The sequence below is a fragment of the Epinephelus lanceolatus genome, chromosome 8 (assembly GCF_041903045.1).
Source record: "Epinephelus lanceolatus isolate andai-2023 chromosome 8, ASM4190304v1, whole genome shotgun sequence".
Lineage (NCBI taxonomy): Eukaryota > Metazoa > Chordata > Actinopteri > Perciformes > Serranidae > Epinephelus > Epinephelus lanceolatus.
The window spans coordinates 22555552-22579138 of NC_135741.1; the positions used below are offsets into that span (position 1 = coordinate 22555552).

General features: G+C 43.6%; 1 protein-coding gene across 10 annotated transcripts in view; it reads left to right on the forward strand.

Moving 5' to 3' along the window:
• The window catches only part of nav1a (neuron navigator 1a), a 123564-nt gene that overhangs the window by 18848 nt on the left and 81129 nt on the right, over positions 1-23587 (forward strand). For 9 of the 10 annotated variants that reach the window (XM_078170018.1, XM_078170015.1, XM_033628640.2 and 6 more), the window contains exon 4: positions 5331-6155. In XM_078170018.1, coding sequence (XP_078026144.1) covers positions 5331-6155 — 825 coding nt within the window. Of the gene's footprint in view, positions 1-4836; positions 5082-5330; positions 6156-23587 lie in introns of those variants that run through there. The other variant, XM_078170021.1, reaches the window with a different exon arrangement.

Consider the following 23587-nt stretch of genomic DNA (forward strand, 5'->3'; position numbering starts at 1 on the left):
CTGACGATATCCATGGCTGCCGTATGCACACCACGCTGTAACTAAGCAACCAGCCTCTGCAGCACAGCATTGTGGGATACCCCTGGGAAGTGTGCTGAGAATGTCAACACTGAGGGAGCGCCTACAAAGAGTGATAGCTTTTAAAACACACACAAATTCTTCTTCTTCTTCTTTAACATCCGCCGGATGGCAGTTGATGTTTTGCAGCTCTCAGCTGCGCGTGATTCACGATGAGTGTGTGACATTCGCTCTGTGAGAGAGAGAATGGTGTTTTTGTTGGATTAACATTTGCGCCTCCGGAATCAGGCGCTGGTATGAGTGATACACTCGCACTATTACCATGGATAGAAGTGGCTGAATTGTCCAAATGCTTAAGCCGGTGACTCATGCTGCGCATCATCAGACCACCGAACCTCCCTCCTCTCATTCACACTTACATTTTTGACTCAGACGAGGAAGCCATACACTGTATGCATCAGAGTGTCGCCTCAGTATTTTTGTGCGTAAACAGGACATTAAAAGCCATGGTATTGTGTTGGTGCTGTACCAGAGTGTGTGTCACTGCGTGAGCCTCTCCCTTGTGTACATGTGTGTCATGGTCTGGTATTCATCAGTGTGTCCTGTGGACCCTATGCGTTAGCGTGTTAGTGGACACAAGCAAACATAGCAGAAGTGGCGAGGCGGTGAGGCAGGATATCCCCTCTCTGTCTTACAGGCTTCCTCTGCTCCTCTGGCACACATACAGCGATCCTTCCTCTTCCTTCTCCTCCTCCTCCTCCTCCTCCTCCTCCTTCTCCTCTCACTTTCTTCTTTGCCTTGTTTTCTGCTATAAAGTTTTCTTACATTCTTCTTTTTCCTCATGAGCAGCATCCAGTAGGCTTCCTTCATGGTGTCTGCTCTGTTCTGACTCGCTCCCCTTTTCTTCATTTTCTATTCTCAGTCACACTCACTTTCCTCTCACTTCTCCGCCCCGTTCGTGCTTGTCTCATCTTTAGAACAACTATTTTTTCCCTTATACTTCGACATAAAAAGGCAAAACAAGAGGAACCAAGAGGGAGTAGGCGACAACAGGGAGTGGGTGAAAGCGAGAATGCAGGCCATCTGCTTAGCCGAGTGGGAATCGTTCCTCTTATAGTTTAAGTCGCTCTGATACAATTAGTTGCATCCAAAGCGGCAGTCTGCTTTCGCAGTACTTTTCCTTTCAAAGCTGGAGACCTTGTGTAACCTTGTAAACATGCATATAATGCGCCGCACAGTGTCTGTGTTTGTGTGTCCTACTGGCTACTTCACATGACTGCACTGCAGAAATATAGTGGCGAATCTGTTCCTACCTGTTTAGAGATGCTAGGGCAAATTTGCTCATGCAAAGTACAGAAACACCCTGCTTCTCTCTGCCTGTCTGTCTCTCTGTCCGTCTGTCTCCTTCTATTAAAATCTGTGTTTTCAATATAGCCATTCATACCTGTATCTCTGTCTACCTGTCTCTCCTACCTTTACCTTTACTAACCTTTGCTTAAAAGTGTCTTTATGTGTGTGTGGAACTGTTTGCCCGTCATCACAGCAAATTTCCCACCTACCACTGCGGTCAGCCCACAAACGTGTACACACACACACACACACACACACACACACACACACACACACACACACACACTTCTGTTACGCACTGAATGTGTGAGTCTGCTTTGAGATGAATGTGTAGGCTAATACTGAGCACTGGCACTCATCACACTCTGCCAGCTTCTCTGATGTCAGGCCAGATTGCTCAGGTCAGTCAGACACCCTGCACAGACAGCGTACTCTGTGTGTATGTGTGTGTGTGTGGAGAGGGAGAGAGACTTAGCAGAAAGAGGGTGAGAGAATATATGTTTACATCGGCCATATATTAAAGTGATTAGACTGTGGAGCCAGAGAGACGAGTACTGGAACAAACAAGTAGCTGTGTGCTGCCAACACACACTTTTACCTGTGTGTATACGTGCTTTCAAGAGCACTGACGCGTGTCTTTGCCCCACATGCATCTGTGCGCCACACAGACCCGCCTTGTACGCGGCCACTCTCGTTTGACTCACCTTAATCCCTCATCAGGGAGGTATAAGAGCTGACGTGCAGCACCTATTAGCCTTAAATTACATCCCTTACCCCCCTACTGGCCTGCTACCGGCCCCCAGAGCCCCCATAACTGTCACCATGCAGCCCTGGCCTCGGTGTGGCATAACCACCTCAACATTGGCCCTTTATTAAAGCTAGCTGCTTCTAATTAATGGTTTTGGCCTTTACACAATAAAACAGCCAATGTATGTCTGTGTTTTTGTCTGCCGCTGAGCTCCTGTATTACACACACTCATTCAAGGCCAGATGGATGTTAGGTTGTCACTGCGCACGTACCTTAATGCGTATTGTCGTCATTTTTGGGCTCAATTGGCGCCAGTTTGGTTGCTATTGGAAAATGAGCTGTTTTAAAGCACCTATCTAATACTGAGTGTGGAATGTGGGCAAACAGGACAGCGCTTGTTTTCGCTCTGGTTTAGTGTCAACCGATTTATGCAAATGTAACAGAAAATGGGCATTAGCCCAACAGCCAGCTTGTTTGAATACTACTGCTAACAGTTTGAGACCTGATAACATCACAGCTGCAGGCACTGCTGCTTGGGAGAAAGTGCACTAATGGTATACAGCCAGAGCACAGAGCTAAAAGACCTGTATGCAGACAGGATGCATTAATACACAAAAACAAATTCTACAGTTGTATTGATTGTTAATAACTAATGATGGGCTAAAAGTTCGTTTCATGCACTGTCATCATGATTACCTGTAATGGGAATAAAGGCAGATGAGAAATGACGACAACAAACTATTTCTCTGTCTCTGTTAAAGGAATATTCCACCCACCAAATGATCATTTGTTTATCAGTTACTCACCCTGTGTTACATTGAATTTGTAAAGAAAACTTTGCTTTCCTTGCATGACCCCAAAAAAGGAGAAGACTTAATGAACTGAAGTCATAGGAGTCCGCAAACATCTGTGCTTCCCAAACAGAGACAGCTCTTTTCTAATGGGAAACATATCCATGCTCTGTTCACTTCATGACATAAACTGTAATTTTACTTCGCTCAACACGGGAGTTGCTGGTCTGCCGCTGCCTTGATCAGTGGATTTGTGTGACTTTGCTGAATCCGAACTTACCCTATCAAACTCAAAAGTCACATGATAACACAAACAAACTTCCTGATCGAGGCAGCGGTAGACCAGCAGCCCCCATGTTCTGTGAGGTAAAATTACTGGTTTTGTCAATGGAGTCTGGCTTTGAAAAGTGCATAGGTAAGTTTTACAGTTTAGTTTCCCATCAGACAGCTGTGTCTGTTTTGGAAGTACTGGACTGGATTACTTGGATTACACTGCGAGAGTGTGGGAGTTTGTAAATGGATTATTTGCTATAGTTTTGCTGTTGTTACACACGGACCCCTATGACTTCAATTCACCAACAGTCTTGTCCGTCTTTGGATTCTTTTTTCATCAGAAGCACATGAGAAAAACAAAGTTTTCTTCACAAATTCACCCTAACACAGGGTGAGTAATTGTTACACAAATTGTCATTTGGGCGACAAAGCGTTCCTTTAACATCCCTCTCTTATGGGATCTCCACCCAGCTCTGTGTGCTTCGAGGAATTACAGGAATAGACTCTGTAAGCATTTGAAGCGAAGGATCTGAGATGACGACCGAGTGAAAAAATGAAATAATAAAGAGGAGCTCCTCCTGTCTCCTGTGCCGATTGAGATGGGATGTCCAGAGCAACGAGATGACGTAGTTGACCGTGCCAGAGCTAACCGAGTCCCTGGATGAGAGCTTTGGCTTCTCCGAGCCTGTCTCATCAATGTGACACACTCGTAGAGACAGACCCACGCACACACACACTCACACTCATGCAGCGGAGGACGGACAAAAATATAGTGACATCAAAACTCATTCACACACCCACACATGTGCACGTGTGCTTGTTTTAAAACACTGAAGGGATGGATGAGATTGTGATGAATCTATACCCTGCAAAAGTTAATGGCCTGTGCTTCTGTTAACTGGAAGGGGGGGTTGGGCCACATACTGTAGGTCTGGAGGACGGGAGGAAAGGAAAGGAGGAAATGACAAAAGAGCAATGGAGATGCGTAGAGAGGTAATGTGGTGCAGGTGGGGAGGGGGTGTGATGGTGATTTGAGGTCTGTTGGCGACTAATTGAAGCATAATTAGTGAGTGACCTATCTGGCTGCGCATTAGGAGCTGGTAAATGTGTGTCCTGTTCTCCTCTTCTGAGCTGATCCTGCAGTCACGGCTGTTTTACAGATAATTTGAATCAGCTTAATCATGGGTGGGCCCCTTGCGATTAGGGCACATAAGAAAATCTGAATGTGAATGGATGAATAGAGCAGCTAATGTGATTATGAATGATTTGATGTGCATGTGTGTGTGTGTGTGTGTGTGTGTGTGTGTGTTGGGGGTCTTTATTCTGGCTGCAATATTTGGCATCGAGATCATTTGAGTCACAGACAGCTGAGCTCAATATAAATGTTTCTCTGTTGTTCTTTCTTTCTGTCTTTCTTTCTTTCCTTTCTTCCTTCTCTGGTGTTCAGCATAACACAGCATCTGCGGTGCGTGTTTGCGAGAAAGAGAGATAGAGGATTGGTGGGTGAATCAGCCAGTGGGAGGAGAGAGAAAGAGAGACAACAAGAACGAAGGAGGGAAGGATAGAGGAGTAAGAAAGAGAGGGAGGGTGAATGAGCCAGCGGGGGTAGAGTGAGCAAACCACCGAGTGAGGGAGAGGTTGAGGGGAGGAGAGAAAGAGGAGGGGAGGGGGTGTTGCTGTTGCCGCTGCGACTGTTTCTCCTGTCAGTCGGCTGCTGCTCGCCTGGCAAGCAGGAGGGAGTACAGAGCAAGGGAGAAGCAGAGAGGCAGACAGAGAAAGAGGCTGGTCGCTGCTGTGTTTTATTCTAGCTGCGCTATTGTGGCACAGAGAGCCGCAGACACGCTGTGAGGAAGTGGATTTAGGCACTGGACACAGATCTGCAGATCTATGGATTACCAGCAGTGAGTAAGGGTGACTGCTGCTGCCACTCTACTAACCCACTCGTCATTTTCAACAGAGGGGTGAACCCACAGTCTCACACGGCGGGGAGTCTGGACCCACTGGCGACAGGGAGGCAGAGAGGGAGGGTGAACCAGACAGTCTCTGCGTTTTCACACCTTTCCTTCTCCCCTTTTCTCCCTCCATTTCTTTCAGTCTGCTTGTGTGTATCTCAGAGTGTGTCACTGATGCTGTTGCTTGGCTCTCCGCAGGAGGGATGCTGGAGGCTAATGTGGCTAACATTAGCATGACGGCCAAGCCCAGAGAACTGGACCTGAGGTCTGCTGCTGTCTCCTGCCAGGAAACTTCAGCCCAGGCCATGGCCTCTAGGAAGCCCCCGGCCAAGCCCTCTGCTCTGCCCCAGGGACCGTCACGTCCCTCCGGGTCAGAGCTCAAGGTCTACCGGCCCTCCTCTGGATCTATCCCTATCCCAATCCCCAATCCGTCCAGGCTACGCAAGCAGCGATCACTAAACAACTTGTGTGTGCTCACTGATGCTGAGAAGAAGCTGCACCTGTACCAGTCTCCCCGCTGGAGTGACGATACAAGCCGGCCTGGCACTGGCACCAACAAGCCAGGCCAGACTAAGGCAGGACAGGCTGGGGGTGGGAGACCACCACTTTCACGGACCCTATCAAAGTCCGAACAGTCTCTTTTCCAGGGAAAGCCCAAACCTTTCTGCTCCCCGTCCGCGACTTCAAATGGGGGCAAGCCAAGTCGAATCCCAGCCCCTGGTAAACCACGGGGACCTTATGCCGAGGTCAAGCCCATCAGCAAGGCCTCTGAGGCAGGCCAGAGTGTAGATACAGACCCTGCAGACCCCCCAACTAAGGCTAACTCCAATGGAGCTGGGAATACTGGGACTAATGGCAAGAAACTAGGGGAGAAGGTGAGATCTGCAGCCCTGTCAACAGAGGAGAAGAAAGAGAGGAAGGGGCTAGAAGGAGAAGACGATAAGAGCTTTCTGAAGGTGGATCCAGAGTTGGTGGTGACGGTTCTGGGAGACCTGGAGCAGCTGCTCTTCAGCCAAATGCTCGGTAATTTCTGCTTTTTTATCTCTATTTTACATAAAAACACACAGATTCAAGCATGACACCACTTAGGACGGGGTACATTTATGTCGACATGTTAACAACACTTACTTATTGATTTAGTGGACATCGAATAAGATAAACATCCTCCCCTCTCTACACCCAAACCGTTCCCTCCAGGTCTGGCTGTAGCCCCGGCATCAACAGTGAATTTTAAATGAGTTCAGTCTCTATTGCAGCAGAGCATACTGTCAGCGTGTTTTTCACTATACGAAGACGAGGTCCCTCGCTCTGTAGGTGGCGAAAATCCCTGTGTTTACATCACTGTAGCAGTCAAAAGCGCCTCGTGTATATGTGTGAAATTGATTTACGTTGTATTTATGTGTGGATGTGTGTCTACTAGCTCTGTGTGCTCCCACGAAGCAGCTGAAGTAAGCAGTTCCAGAGGGCTGACATTGTTTTGTTGTTGATTCATTAGCCAGCACTGGAGTGTTTTGTCCTAGTCTCATTTGACCCACTGCCACAGTGAGCTAGATATATATTAACCTATCAGTTGCCTCCCTCCTTCTCCTCTCAGTATATCGCTGCCTTGCAGGTTTTCTATCTCTAACTCTACCATCCTGTTTTTGAAACTGAAATCACACATGTATGCACGTATCTGTGTGGTAGTTAGAGCCTAAATTGGGCGCTTCATATCAACACCACAGCCTCAGCATCTCCTGGCTCGGGCCGAAAAATCAGCCATTCGTTATTAAAGGCCGTGTGAGTGTGGCTCGTGGGGTGTGTGTTTTCACTCGGTAAATAAAACGGCTGCATATTGAGTCAGGCTCCGGTCACAGTGGGCCACATATTTAGCCTTGCACCACTCCCTCACCCCCCCTCCCTCCCACCTCCCCTCCAGTTCCATTGATCTCCGGGCCACTGACAGATGGTCACTATCCACCCCCCCCATACCCCCACCTCTTCCTCCTGTTACCGGGGGCAACGTGTGGGAGGAGGGAGGGGAATCTAAAGGGGGTGGCATGGCCAGGTAGTTAGCGTGCTGCCATTCAAACACGTACCTCACATGAAAACACACTCTCGTACACATCAGGGGGGCGGATGTACCAGGACGCATAAGTTTCAGCTAATGGGGGTGTATTGCGAGAATGACAACTTATTTTGTGACTAATAGGTCAAACCGGGGTCTAAATCTGCACCTAGCATCCATTATTCATTTATACACACACACACTCTCTCTGTGTGTTTTTGTCCCGTCTCTATCTATTGCTCATTCTCTCTCCATCCCTCCCTCTCAGCGGGAGCAGATAGCATCAGAGAGCGAGGAAGATAGGGAGAGAATGGTGTAGTGGGTCATTACATCAGGCTTGATGCGAGGAAATAATTTTCCGTCCATCATCAAACCTCTCGCTGTCTTCCTCCCGACTCCTCATTTCCCCTTTCTCTTTTCACCTCCCGCAGCACAACCCCGAATCACAGCTTGTGTGACCTTGCCCCAGCAGCCCTATGTGTGTGTTTACTCTGCACGGCGTGAGTGTGTGGGAAGTGTGTATCTGTGTGTGACCTTGTTCCAGTCCTTGTTGAAATGTTGCTGGCCACACCTATGCCAGGCAGCCAGGTAGGGAGGAGGGAGAGGAGGATGGAAAAAACAAACAGGCATGAAGAAAGTAGAGGGTAAGACTTGAGATTTATATATAAGGGGACGACTTCATTCACAGAGGGAGATAAATGAGGAGGAGACAGAGAAAGAGTAAAATAATGGTAATAGCCAGTGACCTAAATTTCTACCTGGCATCCCTAGTGACCGAGTGTTGCTTTAGGTCATTACAGTCTACCACAACCTGCCCCAAGTTTATCATCGACACCACAGCAGGTGTGTAGGACGGCTGTGTGTGTACACTCATTCGTGTGTGTGTAAGGGGGAGGTTAATTGTAACTTGCCCTGTAGCTTGCGGCTGTGGGCTCATCTTTTATCGTATCTGCTTCTCCATTTCCGATGGGACGCGCAGCTAATTGGTTTCTGCTCCGTGTGCTCTGTCATAGGAAGATAGATTATGGATGTTCAATGGATCATTCCCAGTGATCCACTCCTCCCCTTCCCATACACAGTCCCACTTTCTCCCCATCTGCTTCCCGCATACATGACAGCGACATGTCATTGTACAGTGTGGTATACCATGGAAAATCAACCTTAACCCGGTCATAGCCTGTTGTTGTGGAAGCTACATGTTAGCTTCGTTAGCTACAAGGAGTGAAAAATGGGCCTGTGTGTCGAGCATGTTACGTTGTGTGACAGCAAGCAGCATGCACTGTGACACTGTCCTTTTGAGATTAGCCTACAGTAGTAGGCAAAGTTAATGGAGAATGTCACTGAGGTCTAATCGGGATGTACAACCAAAGACCATCAGCCGTGCACGTACAAGAGTGCTTCGCTGATTTTCAAACAGCTTTGTATCATAATAATGTGGGTTGTCTCTGTAAATGAACTGTGGTAAACTATCCTCTATTTAACCGGTGCCTAGATCTCCCTGCTCCCTTTCCGGTGAAACTCTGCCAGATGATGTAAAAGGTGTCATTCATTGGAGTTTCTCTGGCTGTACGCCCACATTTTTGTATTGCATGCCACCCGTGCTGCCACCACGGACACAAAGAGTACATCAAAGTGGATCGAAAGGCAGACCTGCTGCTCTCTCTCAAACTCACACGAAACGCCGACCAAATGTTAAAACTAGGCAATGCTGATCAAATATAGACCAAGAATTGTTACTGCATTGCCTATTTCTCACCTACAATGATCTATAGAAACATATTTTAATGCCCTGTTTAGCTGTAATAACAAGAATTTGTGAACAGGAAGTGGGCGCCACACTGTTTCCTGCACATTGAAAACAGAGGCTGGAAAAACTGAGCTCAAACACTAAAAACTACACTCTGTTGTTTTAATATAAACCAAGATTTTGTCACTACGTTGCCTATTTCTTGCCTCAAATGTTTTTATAAACACTTTTAAACTTACTGTAACACAACTATAATATGAGATCAGTGTTACCAGCCAGCCAGTTGGCATTGTGTCTCCTAGTTGTAGGTTTTCTACCTCTTTGACAAAAGCAAATACCACAGCCTCTATTCTCTGGTCATATAGCATCAATTTCAGTGTATTTGTTTCAAAAGTATCTTTCTACTGCATAGGCAGCCTATGAAAAGACTGTCTTAACAGAGCTGAAACACTTATTTAAATCCGGCTCTGGCCAGTGTTACTTCCTGTTTTTCGGTTAACATTCTTCCTCAATCAGAGAAAAGGGGTGTGGTTGATAGACAGACATAATCCATTGCCATGGTTAAAGCCAACAACATGTTAATGAAATACCCTAATTTTAAATCAGTATTTCCGGTCAATTTAAAATTATCCAAAGTAAACTAGCCATAACACAGCCTCCACTTTGGGGTCCTAATCACACTGTCGGCATTCATTTTGCCAGTACCGGCTAGCAGATGCTCATGCTGCATCTTTAACTGTTGGAAAACATGCCATAGGTTGGATGCGACTCTTGTGCCTAATCTGTGCCAACTTTGGAGTACGTGGTGGCAGGTTGCATCTGAGGTTCCTAAGCAACCACAACCAGCATCGTATCATAGCCTACTTTCCAGAAATCCCAAGTACAGAGTTGATCTTCTTCCAGCCGTTGTTTTTTAAGCGTGTGCTAAGCCTATTTAGGCCTATTGTACATGGGACAGATGTAAAGCTCTGGGTAGTCCTGAACTTCTCCATATTTATCATGAAATTTTATTTACAGAAGACAGGAAAGATATGTGATGGCTGTGATTGATTGTTCCTCGTCACGTGGTATGCAGTGTGTTCCATGATTTGAACTTTATTTATCTCTGAAAAACAGGCGCTCGGAAAGGCTTGTGTGTCTCAACAGCGATGCCCCCTCTTTTTCGCATGTATCCCAGGCATCTTGCACAGAAAACGCAACAAAAATGTGTCCCCGCCCTTATACCCTACATAGCTTACTGTATTCTATAGATGTTAACTTACCTATATTACACAAACCTGGTGAAAAAGTTTCACAGCACTGTGCTGGGTCCAAAAACTGAAGGAACAATCCCACACAATTCCAAAAAGAAAGCTCACTATCTTGTTTTGCCTGCAACTCACACAACCGTACACCATATCTGTATGTATATCCAGTAAAAAGATTCAATCCACAGCACATCTGCTCAGCGAATGGCCTGCATTCATTTTATCTTCAGTGTGGCTAAAGTACAAAATGAGATGACAAGCTAGCTCACAACAATGTGTATTGGTTTTACTCAGGCGCAAAGGGGCATGACAACTCACCTGCAGGAGCTTGGAGGATTATGTATAACCTGCAGCTTCTACTATAGTCATACAGTACTTCATCTTTCCCTTTTAGCAACAACCATCCTTTTTTTTAACCTAAAGTACAAAATTATTTGTCAAAAAATATTTGCCGAACTTTGTAGCTAATCAACACTGTCAGGAAATTACTCTGAAAAATATGAAATATCATAAAAGTGCCAAAATAAACTGCAGTGAGGCTTTAAAAAGGATAACATTCCTCCCCCGACACACACACACACACACACACACAATAAAGAAAAGAACAAGAAATAACAATCCAGGGTATCTCAAGGTTAGGCCTATATGTTTATCTTGCGAGGTGAGTTAGGATTAGTTTCAGTATAATCCGTTTTTCTTTAATCGGACATACATGTTGTACCACAGAGAGATGAAGAGCTTTTCTTTAATTGGATTCAGAGAATTACTTGACTTGTGTGTCCACAGCAGCTCTGGACTTCTCCCAAACGCAGCATGCTTTATAAGATATCTTGTTAACGGTATTAGCATCAAGGTTAGACATAGATGCCGGAATGATAAACTCTGTAAAATTCTGCCAATAAAACGAGCCGACCCGAACGGCACCTTGTAAAGCGTATACTGCCAGAGTAATCTAAAGCACTGAACCTCAGATGTGTGCCACTAATGACACCTCCCAGTCCCATCCAGCACCCATAATGAGGTGTATGCGAGAGGGTAAGCTCCCTAAAGCAGTGGCCTCTCCCAGCATGGGGCAGGCTTGGTTTAGAGAGGATCCAGTCTAAAGACACCAGCAAGCACCCGGATTAGACCATGCATAAAGATAATGAGAAGATTCAGCCCCCACTTCACTAATCACAGATCTATCACCCAGGAAAAGGCCAGCTACCAAAGCTAAAATGAATTACAGATTAAAACCCAAAGGACATCTGCTTGGATGGAGATTTAGATATTTGGGGGAATTTTCAGATAGAGAATGTAGATTTAGGTTAGAAGATTGGAGGTGTTGTGCTGTTTTGGTGTTGGCTGAGCCCGTTGTAGGAATTGGGGGACTGTGTCACATCCATGTGACCGTGAAGGCTCGGCAGAAGAGAACTAAATAACACCCAGTGACACATGAATGCTCATAAAAGTAGCCTTGACTACCACCAACGTGCTTATTATTTTAGTGTGACATTGTATTGTGTGTGTGGGCATGTTTGTGTGGTGTGTGGTTGATGGCTACTCGTGGGAGACGATGCGTCCTCGTCAGCTGTCTGCGGAACAATAAACCCTACAGAGAAATCGACAAAGCCTAAAAAAAGGAGACACACACACAAACACACACAGAGGCAAACACACACACAATCCTGTTCAAGAGAACTTAACAGCGCTGCAGGAAATAACAACAAAGCAGCTGCAGCTTTAACTGTCCAAAGCTCACACACACACACACACACACACACACACACACACATTCGATGTGTGCCACATTCAGTCACTGATATCCTCTCCTGTCTATACTCCGCCTGTATTCATCCGTTTGGCAGTGACAGGGTATTTTTCATCCTCGGTCCCTCCATTGTGATTGCAGTGCTGAGTCTCTAATGTGATGCGGGTGCGGCCGGAGCGGCTGGTTCCACCCTGGGCTTCGCTGACTGAAGGATTTGGGGCAGTCGTCCTCCCCGTCGAGGAGGCGGTGACAAGCCGAATAAATGCAAACGCCCAAGGAAAGTGAGGAATAAAGCATCCCTCCGATTCTCCCTCCCTCTCCTCCTCTTCCTCCCTTTCAACTCTGATGTGAGTTGACGGGTAGCAGTGTTCTGTCACCAGTCAGACAGCAGAGAGGATATTTCTGGTACAAGTGTTTCAGGAGGAGGACAGAGGACATCTTTTTAGTGTGACAGGGATGTTGTCACCGGGAGTATTCATAGACAGAAGAGTTTTCGCACATATGGATGCATGTATGATTGTGTGTTTTGACTCCATTGTTGTGTGTGTTCGCCTGTCACAATAACGACTTTAGTTGGACGATATATTGTCCTACAAATTATTGCGATAAATGATGTTATTGCCATTTTGAGACCATTTTATACCACTGATATAATGATAACGTGTAATAGATAACGCACTGTGAGCAGCTCATTGTTGCAAAATAAACCCTGATAGGGTGACGCAGGAACCCACCGGAAAGGGGGAGGTCTTGAATCATCCTGAAGGGTTTTATTACGTAACGGTGTTTCCACAATTTTTCCCTATGATTAACGCTGCTGTTGCTGGAAATCCCCGCATATGCAATTAACTCACCATCTCTACTTTTGGCAGCCAGAATCGGGGACTAGCAAGGGTTATATAGCATACACCCACAGATAAGGGTGCTCCGATCGATCGTCCACTGATTGTTATCGGCGGATGTTTGTTCTAAGTAGTTTGAAGGCTGATCATATGTCAAAAAACACATGACACCGTTTCTCTGAAGTAGCGTCACTGGTCTGGCAGTTCTGACAAACTAAAGCTCACACTGAACAGTCACTGTCTGTTACACTCATAGTTTACCTCGAAACCTTTTTGTCATTTTGTCTCTGTGACTAGAAATGCAGTGTTGATCAGGGGAAACCGGGGGCAGTCGTAACAGTTTTTGGTTTTGATGTCATTACTCAAAAACCTCTTGAACTTTTTAGATACAGTTTTTATGTAGGTCACTTGTATCTGTGTTCTACTTGTTAATAGTCATCAGTTGTTTTTACAAGCAATGTTAGAGTCACAATATTGATTAAAACACTTGATGTCAAATGTTACATCCGCCCCCGAGTGCAGGAGTGATTGTAACAGCATATTGTGTTTGGGAGACATTTTATTAAATGTAATTTGACGTCCATAACTGTGTACAGTGTGTGTCAAAAGCCCTTCCAGTGTCAGTGTAGACACGCCAAGTATCTTCCAGCTTTGCAAAATAAAACGCACTTCAGCACCACTGCTGGAAAATATCCTAGGGTAAACACTGCGCAATAGTGACCTGCTCACTGTACATAATTGCGCCTATTACATGGCTACTAATGAAAAAAAAATCAATATTTGACACAAAATTTTGAATTAAAAACAAATTTATTGATCTAAAATTGTTTAAGTGCTTCCGCTAAACGTCAGAACTGCATCCATCACAATGTTCTCCATAGGGAAAAGACTCTAGAAGGCTGTAACTGACCAATCAGGATTGATTATTTAACAAAGCTGAGTGTAAAAACAGCATAATAATGTAAATAAAGCCCTTCAAAGAAAAAACTTTTCAGACATTGGAATTTAAATGTAAAATAAATAAATAAAATTTCCTAAATAAATCAACCAAATAAAGTACAGCCACACAACTAAAACAATAAATAAAATGGACTCGCAGGCTCCGCTTATCAAAAATTGTACTTTAATGAATTATAAACATTTGGCACAACGGCTGAGAGCGTCATTCAGTCATCGACAGGCAATATACTGCAAATCCGGCTCTCAATGTTCCTCAAAGTAACAATATATTAGTGCTATAAGCTGAATGTAAGTAGTGTGTGTGTGTGTGTTTACAATGCCTTGTGGTCAGTCTCTAAGGACTTAATGCAGGAGCCATTGCATTAGTGTTGTCTGCTTCCTGACATCCTCCTCCTAAATCATATTAGTACTCTCTGTGTTTTTGTTTCATCAGCTCTTACGTAACACACACACACACACACGCAACTTATCAAAAACAACAAGCAAGTTATTATTCTGTTAGGATTATATTATTTATAACACACGCTGTTTTGTTGTAGCCAGCAGTGTAACAATAGCACGAGTGTATTTGTTAACGTTTGTATTGATGTTTGAAAGATTTAAGTGCTTATTGATGTCACTGGAGCTCTCACACTTAAACTCAACTTACCTACAATTAGTGTCATGGGGAAATTACCCTTAAATTGCTACCAGGTAAAACATTGGTGCAAGTGCTGAGCTTTAATATAATGATGGAATAAACAAGACTGATAAGGAAAAAAGACATGTATTTTTTTTTATTTACCATTACATTTAGGAGAATGTAAGTATTTCAGTCCCACTATTGTTCTTTTTTTATCTTTTGTTAATGTATTTTCTTTCTAATCTTACCAAAAACAGAGACACAAGATGAGTTATGTGGGTCGCCTTGTGATGAGGAATGCTTAGTATTCATCTATTTCTGTTCTATTTGTGTTTTCCTCTCATGTAACGTCTCAGATAAAAGTCCCCTTTGTTACTGACGTAGCTTTCTGCATGATTTAGCTGCCGTAAGGACACAGGATTAGTCGCACACACATGCATCCGACCGAGTCTTGTGACAGTGCTGTGGTGAGCTTACTACAGTGGCAGTGCTGTTGGTCAGTGGTGAAGGCCGAAACTGATCCAACAAGGAGAAGCAAACAGGGACGTTACTTGTGGTCACCTCCTCAGATCCTGTTTGTTTATCTATAAATATACTTCAGGGTTGATCACAAGCCATCATTATTTAGTGGTTACATGTGACACATTTGAACACTTACTGCCAAACCGAACTCCGTTCTCAAATTTAACACTTCAAATTTTCTTTATATATTTAGTTAGCCTGCTTTTTTGAATATTTATCACTTTCTGGATCCACTGCATAGCGCTTATTTAGAAAGATAATATGTCACTTTCACAGCTGGTTCGCCTGTCGCACCTGTTACTTCCTTCTTCCAAAACGGTGGTGATAACACCAGGAGCAAATACCAGACGTTGAGTTTCCATTAAAACAAAATCATGACTGGTGTGTTAAAGCTGAGCCAAATTAATTGGAGCACACATGGCCAAATTTACTACTTGCTGACAAGCATTACAGCATTTTACAGGCAATATTTTAAACTGAGCCTGGCACGTTGCTCACTCCACATTGCAGGGACTTCCAGCAAACTTTACAGAGAATAACAAAGCCAAAACAGCATCTCTGATCTGTTTCAACCAGATGTTCTCTTATCTGTGTGTTAGCGGTAGCCTCTCGGCAACATTATCTTCACTTCACCTGTTCAGCTGACTTTAGCAGTTAAAGGGATAGTGCACCCAAAAATGAAAATTCAGCCATTATCTACTTACCCATATGCCGATGGAGGCTCAGGTGAAGTTTTAGAGTCCTCAGAACACTTGCGGAGATCCAAGGTGAGAGGGGGTAGCAACACAACTCCACCTAATGGAGGCTTACGGTGCCCCAGATTCAAATGTCCAAAAACACATAATTGAAACCACAAAATATCTCCATGCTGCTGGTTTGTAGTGATCCAAGTGTCCTGAAGCCCTGACATAAAAATTAGTTTGGAAAAACGTCATTTGAACTCTGTTTTTAGCCTCATTGTAGCCTGCAGCTGTAACTGCCTCTCTGTGCACCGTGCTCAGGTGTGCGCTATCCCTTTAAGCTAACAGACGCTCTACTGTCCTGCTGTTGTTACAGACATGTGAACTCACCACAGACACTTGTGTCATTCATTTCGCTGCACTGCTGCAGAATGAAAACAGTGGAATCACTTTTTTTTGGGCAGTAAAGGAAGATATTGTTGGCCTGGTGCAGTGTTAAAAATATCTAGGCTATATTAGGTTCTCATTTTCCAGAAAATGTACAATATCTTCATACATATTCATAGATATCAGAATATCATGATTGGAAATGACTTTTTTGACCATCTGCCACTGTGGATGGTGGATTCCAAAATCTACCAGCCACTCAATCCATTACCGTAGTTTTTTTTCTTAGGTTTCTTTTTTGCGAGTGAGGAAAGCAAATTTACCAGCCACTTGCATATTTTACCAGCATGTGGTTCACATTTCCGAAATGTAAATATTTTCTGGTTTCTCTAATTTTCTGTGATCATGAACTGAATATCTTTTGCACTGTTGGTCAGACAAAACCGGACATTTGAAGCTGTCACCCTCCACCATTCTCTTATATTATATTGACTGAAAGACTAATCAGTCAACCAAGGGATTAAATCATTTTGTAAACTTTCAGTTGCTACTTGCTCTCTTGCTGTCATCAGTTCAACCGTCTCACCCATCACCTTATTAACAGCGCAGGCACTGCACACACAGAGCAGACTGTCTGTCTGACATGTGAGAGCAGAGCTGCAGCTGCTCGGTTTAAGCACATCGTAAAATACAGTTCCACAGGAAACAACTCTCTTGAACAAAAATACACCCAAACATTGCCACACATTATGGTCTGCCGAGGCTCGTTGCTGGGTTTATGCAGCATGTGTGTGAATGTGTGGCTGTGTGCCTGTGTGTGTGTGTGTGTGTGTGTGTGTGTGTGTGTGTGTGCATCTGTCTGTATTTAGATTGGCTCTGATTTAGATGCAAGTCTTAAGGCGTACACAGGAAGCACAGGAGATACTGCTGAGAGCTCTGGATTTGTGACGTTTCCATCAAACAGTTTTTTCCTCCAGGTGATGGTGATGGTTTTGTGACAGCCTCATCTGCATACCATGTGTGTTCATGTGCGATGTGTGTGTGTTTTAGATCGTGCCTCTTTATCTTTTAACCCTCAAAGCACCTCACACGTGTTTTAATCTCTTCCAGTGCAGCTCGACACAGAGGAATACACACATACACACACTTGTTTCTGTGTGTTGAAGCCTAATCAGCAGGACTAGAGGTGATGTGTTCCTTTGGTGTTATCTTGGTGAGGTCTCGACCTTCTTTTTCTAAGAAAGTAAACTTCTCTCAAGTCACTCAAAGCTTCCTCATCTTCCACTGTAAGCAGATAGCTCTCTGACTTCTAAGCAGATAGGGCTGCGGTTAAGGAGATACGGGGAGTGTGTTTACATGTTGCATGTTCGTGTCTGGGTCAATGTTCAGAGCCAGGTTTTGGGGAAGTGGGGGGGTGGACATCTGGACTGAGAGGATAAGACAGAGAAGTTTGAAGGATTTAACTGTGCTAAATGCTGGACAGAGGATTTTGAACCTATTAGTAATATTTTCATCTGTCTGTCCACATGTCTGAGTTGTCTGAAACAGTGTGTTGCTCATCCTCTGTCTCCGTTATGGAATCCAACTTTAAATGGATTTCAACACAGTCAGCTGCCCCAAACCACCACTGGCTAACTCTCAGCATCTTCTCATGTGAGCATTCTTTGCATTTTAACCAACAACTGTTCGAATTTAGCGCACACAGATGCAGTATTGTGCTCCGACGTGCTCATTCATGTCACATATCGGATTATGATCTTCAAGGGTCTAATATCCTGTTGCGACATCCCGGTGAAACGGATGAACTTCAGCACACGCATGCTTGTGCATATGTGTGTGCAAGTGCATGGATGCACATTTGGGTGCTTAAGCGTGTTTGTCCGCTCTGTCCAGATGTGCAGGAATGGCTGTATGTTGTAATGCTTCCTGTTTTGCAAACTGTCTGAGGTCAGCGGATGGCTGAGGAGCTCCTCTGAGTGGAGACAGTGGCCAGAGAGGAGAAAGAGGGAAGATGTATTTTCAAATAAAATACAAAGAACTAGTAGCTTAGCAGATTCATACATACATTGGGACAGGTGCATATCTGGGTCATCACATCCTCTACCTTTGCCCCAACATGCCTAAAGAAATATCCTCAGAGTTTGATGTAAAAACCTAAACAATGACAAAAATCACAGGTTATACTAACATCCTGTTTGTGTGATTCTTGTATGTCACTTGTCAGGAATGCCGTGAAAACACTTCGGAAGTTTAAGACTATAGTAAAGACTTACACACGTCGCTGGAGGTACAGACCTTTTACGATGCAGCAGCAGCAACGCTTGATCACACACATCTATCATGCGATAAGGGCACTGTAGCCCGAGGTGACACTAACGTATGTGTGCGCATGTGGATGCGACAGGGACAAATGAACTCCGGAGGGAAGGAAGGAAAGAATAGAAACAGGAGCCATTACTCAGCCCTACATTCATATTCTGCAAAACTGCACCGAAGATGCACATTCATGTGCGGGTAGATGCACGAACACGCTTTTACAGTTGCAGCACAGAAGCATGCTGTCAAAGATGAATGTGATGTTACCATACAAACACATACACACACAATGGCAGACTACCGCTGCAAGGACAGAGCCATTAGTGTGTCTTTGGGGAGTTTTATTTTCTCTTTCTAATGGAGAGCAGAGTCAAGTGACCCAAGAGAGCAAACCAAGTGGACAGCAGTTTCACTCTCGTATTTTTCGTTCGCTCTGCTAGCCATCAGACACTCGCATCATGAAACATACTGTCTCTACCTCCTACACTTCAACAGATAAGGCTTATGGCCAATATTCTGTATTTCTCTTACTGTCAACAAATCGCATGAATAATATTGCCTATTGTCTGATAGAGCTTTTTTTAACTGTACCACAGATGTCCATTGTTGTCCAAGGACTATTAAAAACACATAGATGAGTCACACTGTCGCACTGGGTGACATGTTCCTTTATTATGGGTAAACACAGGCACTGTGGGTTTTTTTTTTTATCAAACCTATATGTACTGTCCTTCTGTTGAAAATACTCACTGACACACTAAATGTATGTTAAAGAAATACTTCACCCCTCAAATGAACATTTGTGTAACACCCTGTGTTACCTTGAATTTGTGAAGAGATGCCTCAAGTGAACGAAGAATCCAAAAACAGAGAAAATTCTTGATGAATTTAGGTCATCAGTTAGTTTGTTTGTGTCGTTGTGTGACTTTGTTGCTTTGAAAGAGGCAGGTTTTACCAAAGTCATACAGTAACACAAACTACCGATCAAGGCAGTAGTACACCAGCAGCTCTCGTGTTTAGAGAGGTAAAATTAATGTTTTTGTCAATGGAGTCTGGCTTTGAAGAGGGCATTGATAAATTCCACTTTTAGTTCAGTTTCCCGTCGGAAAGGGCTGTTTGTTTGGAAGGTACTAAGCATACGACTGCATAAATGACACTTGGATTATAGTGCATGAGTTGTGTAAAAGTTTGTAAATGGATATTTGATTAGGAGTGTAATGACCCATCGATCAGGATCGATTTATCAATTAAATGATCAACAATCCAATGCCAAACAGCGACAGGAAGATGAGCAGCCAAGAGAAAGACAATGGGCAATAGCGTTATTTACTTGGGAATAAACGAGTAATGTGGAAATATTTTGGGCTTCAGAGAAAATACAGGACATCAGACAGGGCACATGGTGTATGTAAACAATGCTGTTACAAGATTAAACACGATGTAACGTTACCTGCCTGGTCGGGCATCTCATCCTGCTAACTTCTCACTACAGCAACATTAGCTGCTCTGTTACAACACTGTTATGCTGAAAAAACGTGCATGCAGGCTGAAATTCAACCTTACTGTTCTGTTGGGAGATACAGTGACTTAAACCAGCAGTGAGTACAAAAAATAATAACGTTACATGTAAATTGTTAAGCTATGAAAAGAGGAAGAAAAGTCCGCTAACCGCTAGGTTAATATATGCAATGTAAACATGCTAAAGCTAATAATGAGTCTCTATCAAAAGAAAAACTGTTTTGCCCCATTAACTTTTACAGTTATTATTGAGCTGAATTTGATACTTATTTTAAACAGTGCTGTTGTTTTAATCCATGTTTTATGGCTGTTGGGAGAAGTTTGCCTTCAGGGCTTTACGTCAGATAGTCCTGAAGTTTTAGGAAAAATGGTGGTTTGGGTTGAAATCAAAACATTACTTCTGTTTTGTGTGTGCTAGTGCAGTCAGGTTAAAGTAAACTTTACTGCACTGTTAGTATTATTTACATTATTTATTTGGTGTTTTTATCTTTTGTGGCCAAAAGCAAAAAAACAAAGGGGTGGCAGCTTCCTCTGTGACAGACTGTGTTGAATGGGCAGATGATATCGTCTTATATCTATCGCAGGCTGCTAAATTACACTGAATCGAAATCGTATTGTGGCAGACAATGTAATATCAGCAAATATTGTATTGTCCAAAGAATCAATATAATATCGTATCATGATGAAATTTTGATATAGATTTGCTGCTGTTAAACATGGACCCCTATGACTTCAATTCATCAAGAATTTTCTATGTTTTTGGATTCTTCGTTCAAGGTGGAAGCATGTGAGAAAAACAACGTTTTCCTCAGAAATTCAATGTAACATGGGGTGAGTAATTGATATGTAAATGGTCATTTTAGGGCGTGAGGTATTCCTTTAATCCTCAGCTGATATTAGTCCTCAGCAAACCCATTTGTGTCTTTATGAGCTATGTTTGCTAAAAACTACAGTGTCCAGATATTTCAGGAGATAATTTAGCTTTTAAAAAGAGAAAATATATCCATGGCTCATTTTCTATCTTTTATCTTCACTAAGAGAAAATGAGTGCTGAGAGCTGCAGACGGGGCGGGGAGCGGGGAAGTAATGAGAGCCAGACTAATGCATCGTTGGTTGTTTTCCTTTTATGGGATTCACATGAGACAATTCTGAGTAATTTTTAATGCATTTCTAGATTTATGTATCATCAGTTTTCAGCACCATGTGGACATCTAACTAAGCCTCACTGTCTTGATGATTCAGAAACAAACTCCTTAATGTTGCTGCAAATTCAAAAGGCAGGAAGTCTGTTTAATGTGCTTGTGATCTGACAGCACACACAGTAAAAGAGAAAGGCTGTGTTTCTCTTTATTGCCATTGGACATTTATGTTGTCTTGCCATCTTTACTCTTATTGTGATGAAAAAGACCTTTTTCTTTCGTCCTTTACACCTTTAAATTAGTATTTATTTCCCTTGAGTCTGTCTGTCTCTCTGTTTTGTCTGAGAGCAGACCCACATTAGGATGCAGAGGTTGTCCTGCACATGCAGTACACGCACGCACTTACAATAACACTCTCACTCTAACTTGCTGACTCTCATTTCAAAGAGTCTGAGTGGGCCATTATGAAAGGCTCCTCGGCTAGTTTCACAGCCTCTTCAGAGCTGGAGTGTGTGTTCACAAGTGTATCGAGACGAGGCAGGTGGAGGACACCCGTCCCAACAGATACATGCACACAGGCACTTCTACACACACACTAACACACACTCTGTTTAAACCAGATCAGTGTAATTCATCTGCACCCCTGGGGAGCTGCCAGGGCTGACAGGGATATTTGCATCCTTAATTCCCCCATCACAACCACTACACCCCCTCCCCATGCCAGCTGGGACCACCAGGGCCAGGGCAGAGGCAGAACAGGAAGTCTTCTACGGACTCACACACACATATACACATAGGCACATGCGCAATCAGGCAGACCGTATCTAATCAATTTGACACCGATGTTAAACAAAGCTCACGTTTAGGGTAATTAAAATCAGCCAATTAAAGCCTGCGTGTGTGTGCTTGTGGCTGAGTATGTGTCAGGTTTTGTCTGTATTTGCATGTTTAAGGAGTTTTTTGTTCCCACTAAACCTCTTGTATGAACACATTACAAAAAATGCACCATTTGAAAGCTGAAATGTGTCTCTTTAAACTCTGTGCATCACTACCTTTCATGCCAGCAGAGCAAAGTTCTATTTATATATGTATATATATATATATATATATATATATATATATCGTTACGAAACATTTGCTTTGTGAATGCATGTGTCTATTTCTGTGTGCGTGAGTGGCATAAGGTTGGATCACAATGACTTCATCATCTCTCCACTGAGCTGCCTGTCCCCAGGGCTGCCTAATCAATTGTCCAGTAAGCCATTCTCTTCAGGACAAATCAATCCAGCTTTATAAATCAGAGCTGGTGTGAGTGTTTCTCAGTGTGTTGGTGAGTGTGTGCATGTGAGTAGACACACTGTGCAAGTAACTGTGCATGTGAGCGTGAGTGTTTAGTCTGCAGCTGTTGTTGAGATTGACATCCCTGGCAGCGCATGATTTGCCCTCCTCACTCAGTAGAAAGGTCTCTCCCCCGTCACCTCCTCACTAGCCAGCTGGACTGATTCATAGGAGGGGTGGTTGTGAATGGGGTGTGTGTGGGAGGAGTTAAGTGTTTTCAGGGACATATGTGTTAGGGGATTTCTTCAGTATATACAATATGTTGTATATACTGACCCAGTATATAAAAAGGGATTTATTTTGAATGATTAAGAGTCTCTGTGAGGCTGTTTTAAGACACAGCTGGGGTTTGAGCTAAATGCTAATGACAGCATGCTAACATGCTCTCACAATGGCACTGCTGTCATGCTAATGTTGTCCACGTGTGATGTTTACCATTGCTCACCATCTTAGCTTAACGGGCTAGCTTGCTATCATTTTCTAATTAACACTAAACAAGAAGTACAGATGAGGCTGATGGGAATGTCATTATGCTGCGTTCAATTTACTTCGGAAGTCAGAGGTAGGAGCTGGGAAAACCAAGAACCAAGATGTTCGTAACAATGCCAGTTCTAGCCAGGTTAGCCATTGTTAGCAATACCAGTTGATAACAACCCACTGCACTGTATGTTGTGCATCCAAACACTGTATTAACATGTCTACAGATAGAAGATGGACAGAACTGTGTGCAAGACTGATTAAATGAGACACAAAAAATATAAGCGCTATTGCTGATGAAAAGAGCAGCCAACTTGGATTTTGAGGTTGGGTAGGTTCCTCTGGTTTCTAAGTCAGAAATCTGATTTCAGGGGGCATTCCAGTTGAAATTTCTGACTAGGAACTCTGAAATTCTGACTTTCCAGTGCAAATGGAACGCACCTTTAGTTTTGCAGGTCATAAAGTGAACTATTGGACAAACTGAATTTTTGACCGGATGATGAGGAAAGTGAGGGGAGTTGTTACAGTTCATCCAGAGTGGGACATGAAGGTGTTAACTCATTTTCAAACACAGAAACTATCCAAAAGTTGTTGACACATATCATTCAAAACCATAAATGTGAACCTCATGGCAGCGCTAGAAGAAAAGTCAGGGAATCTCCAAAGTCATTTCAATCAGGAGCAACTCATTCTGAGAGAAAAGACTATTTATTTCCATGTGCACATTAAGTATGAGAAATGCGAAGTCTGTAGCATTGTGATGTCATCTATTCCAGGAGGATGGTAAAGATGTAGTAGATTAGGGATCCCCCTCTATGGAGTCTAGACACTGGTGGTGATGAGATGAAGAGGGAGCTGAAGAT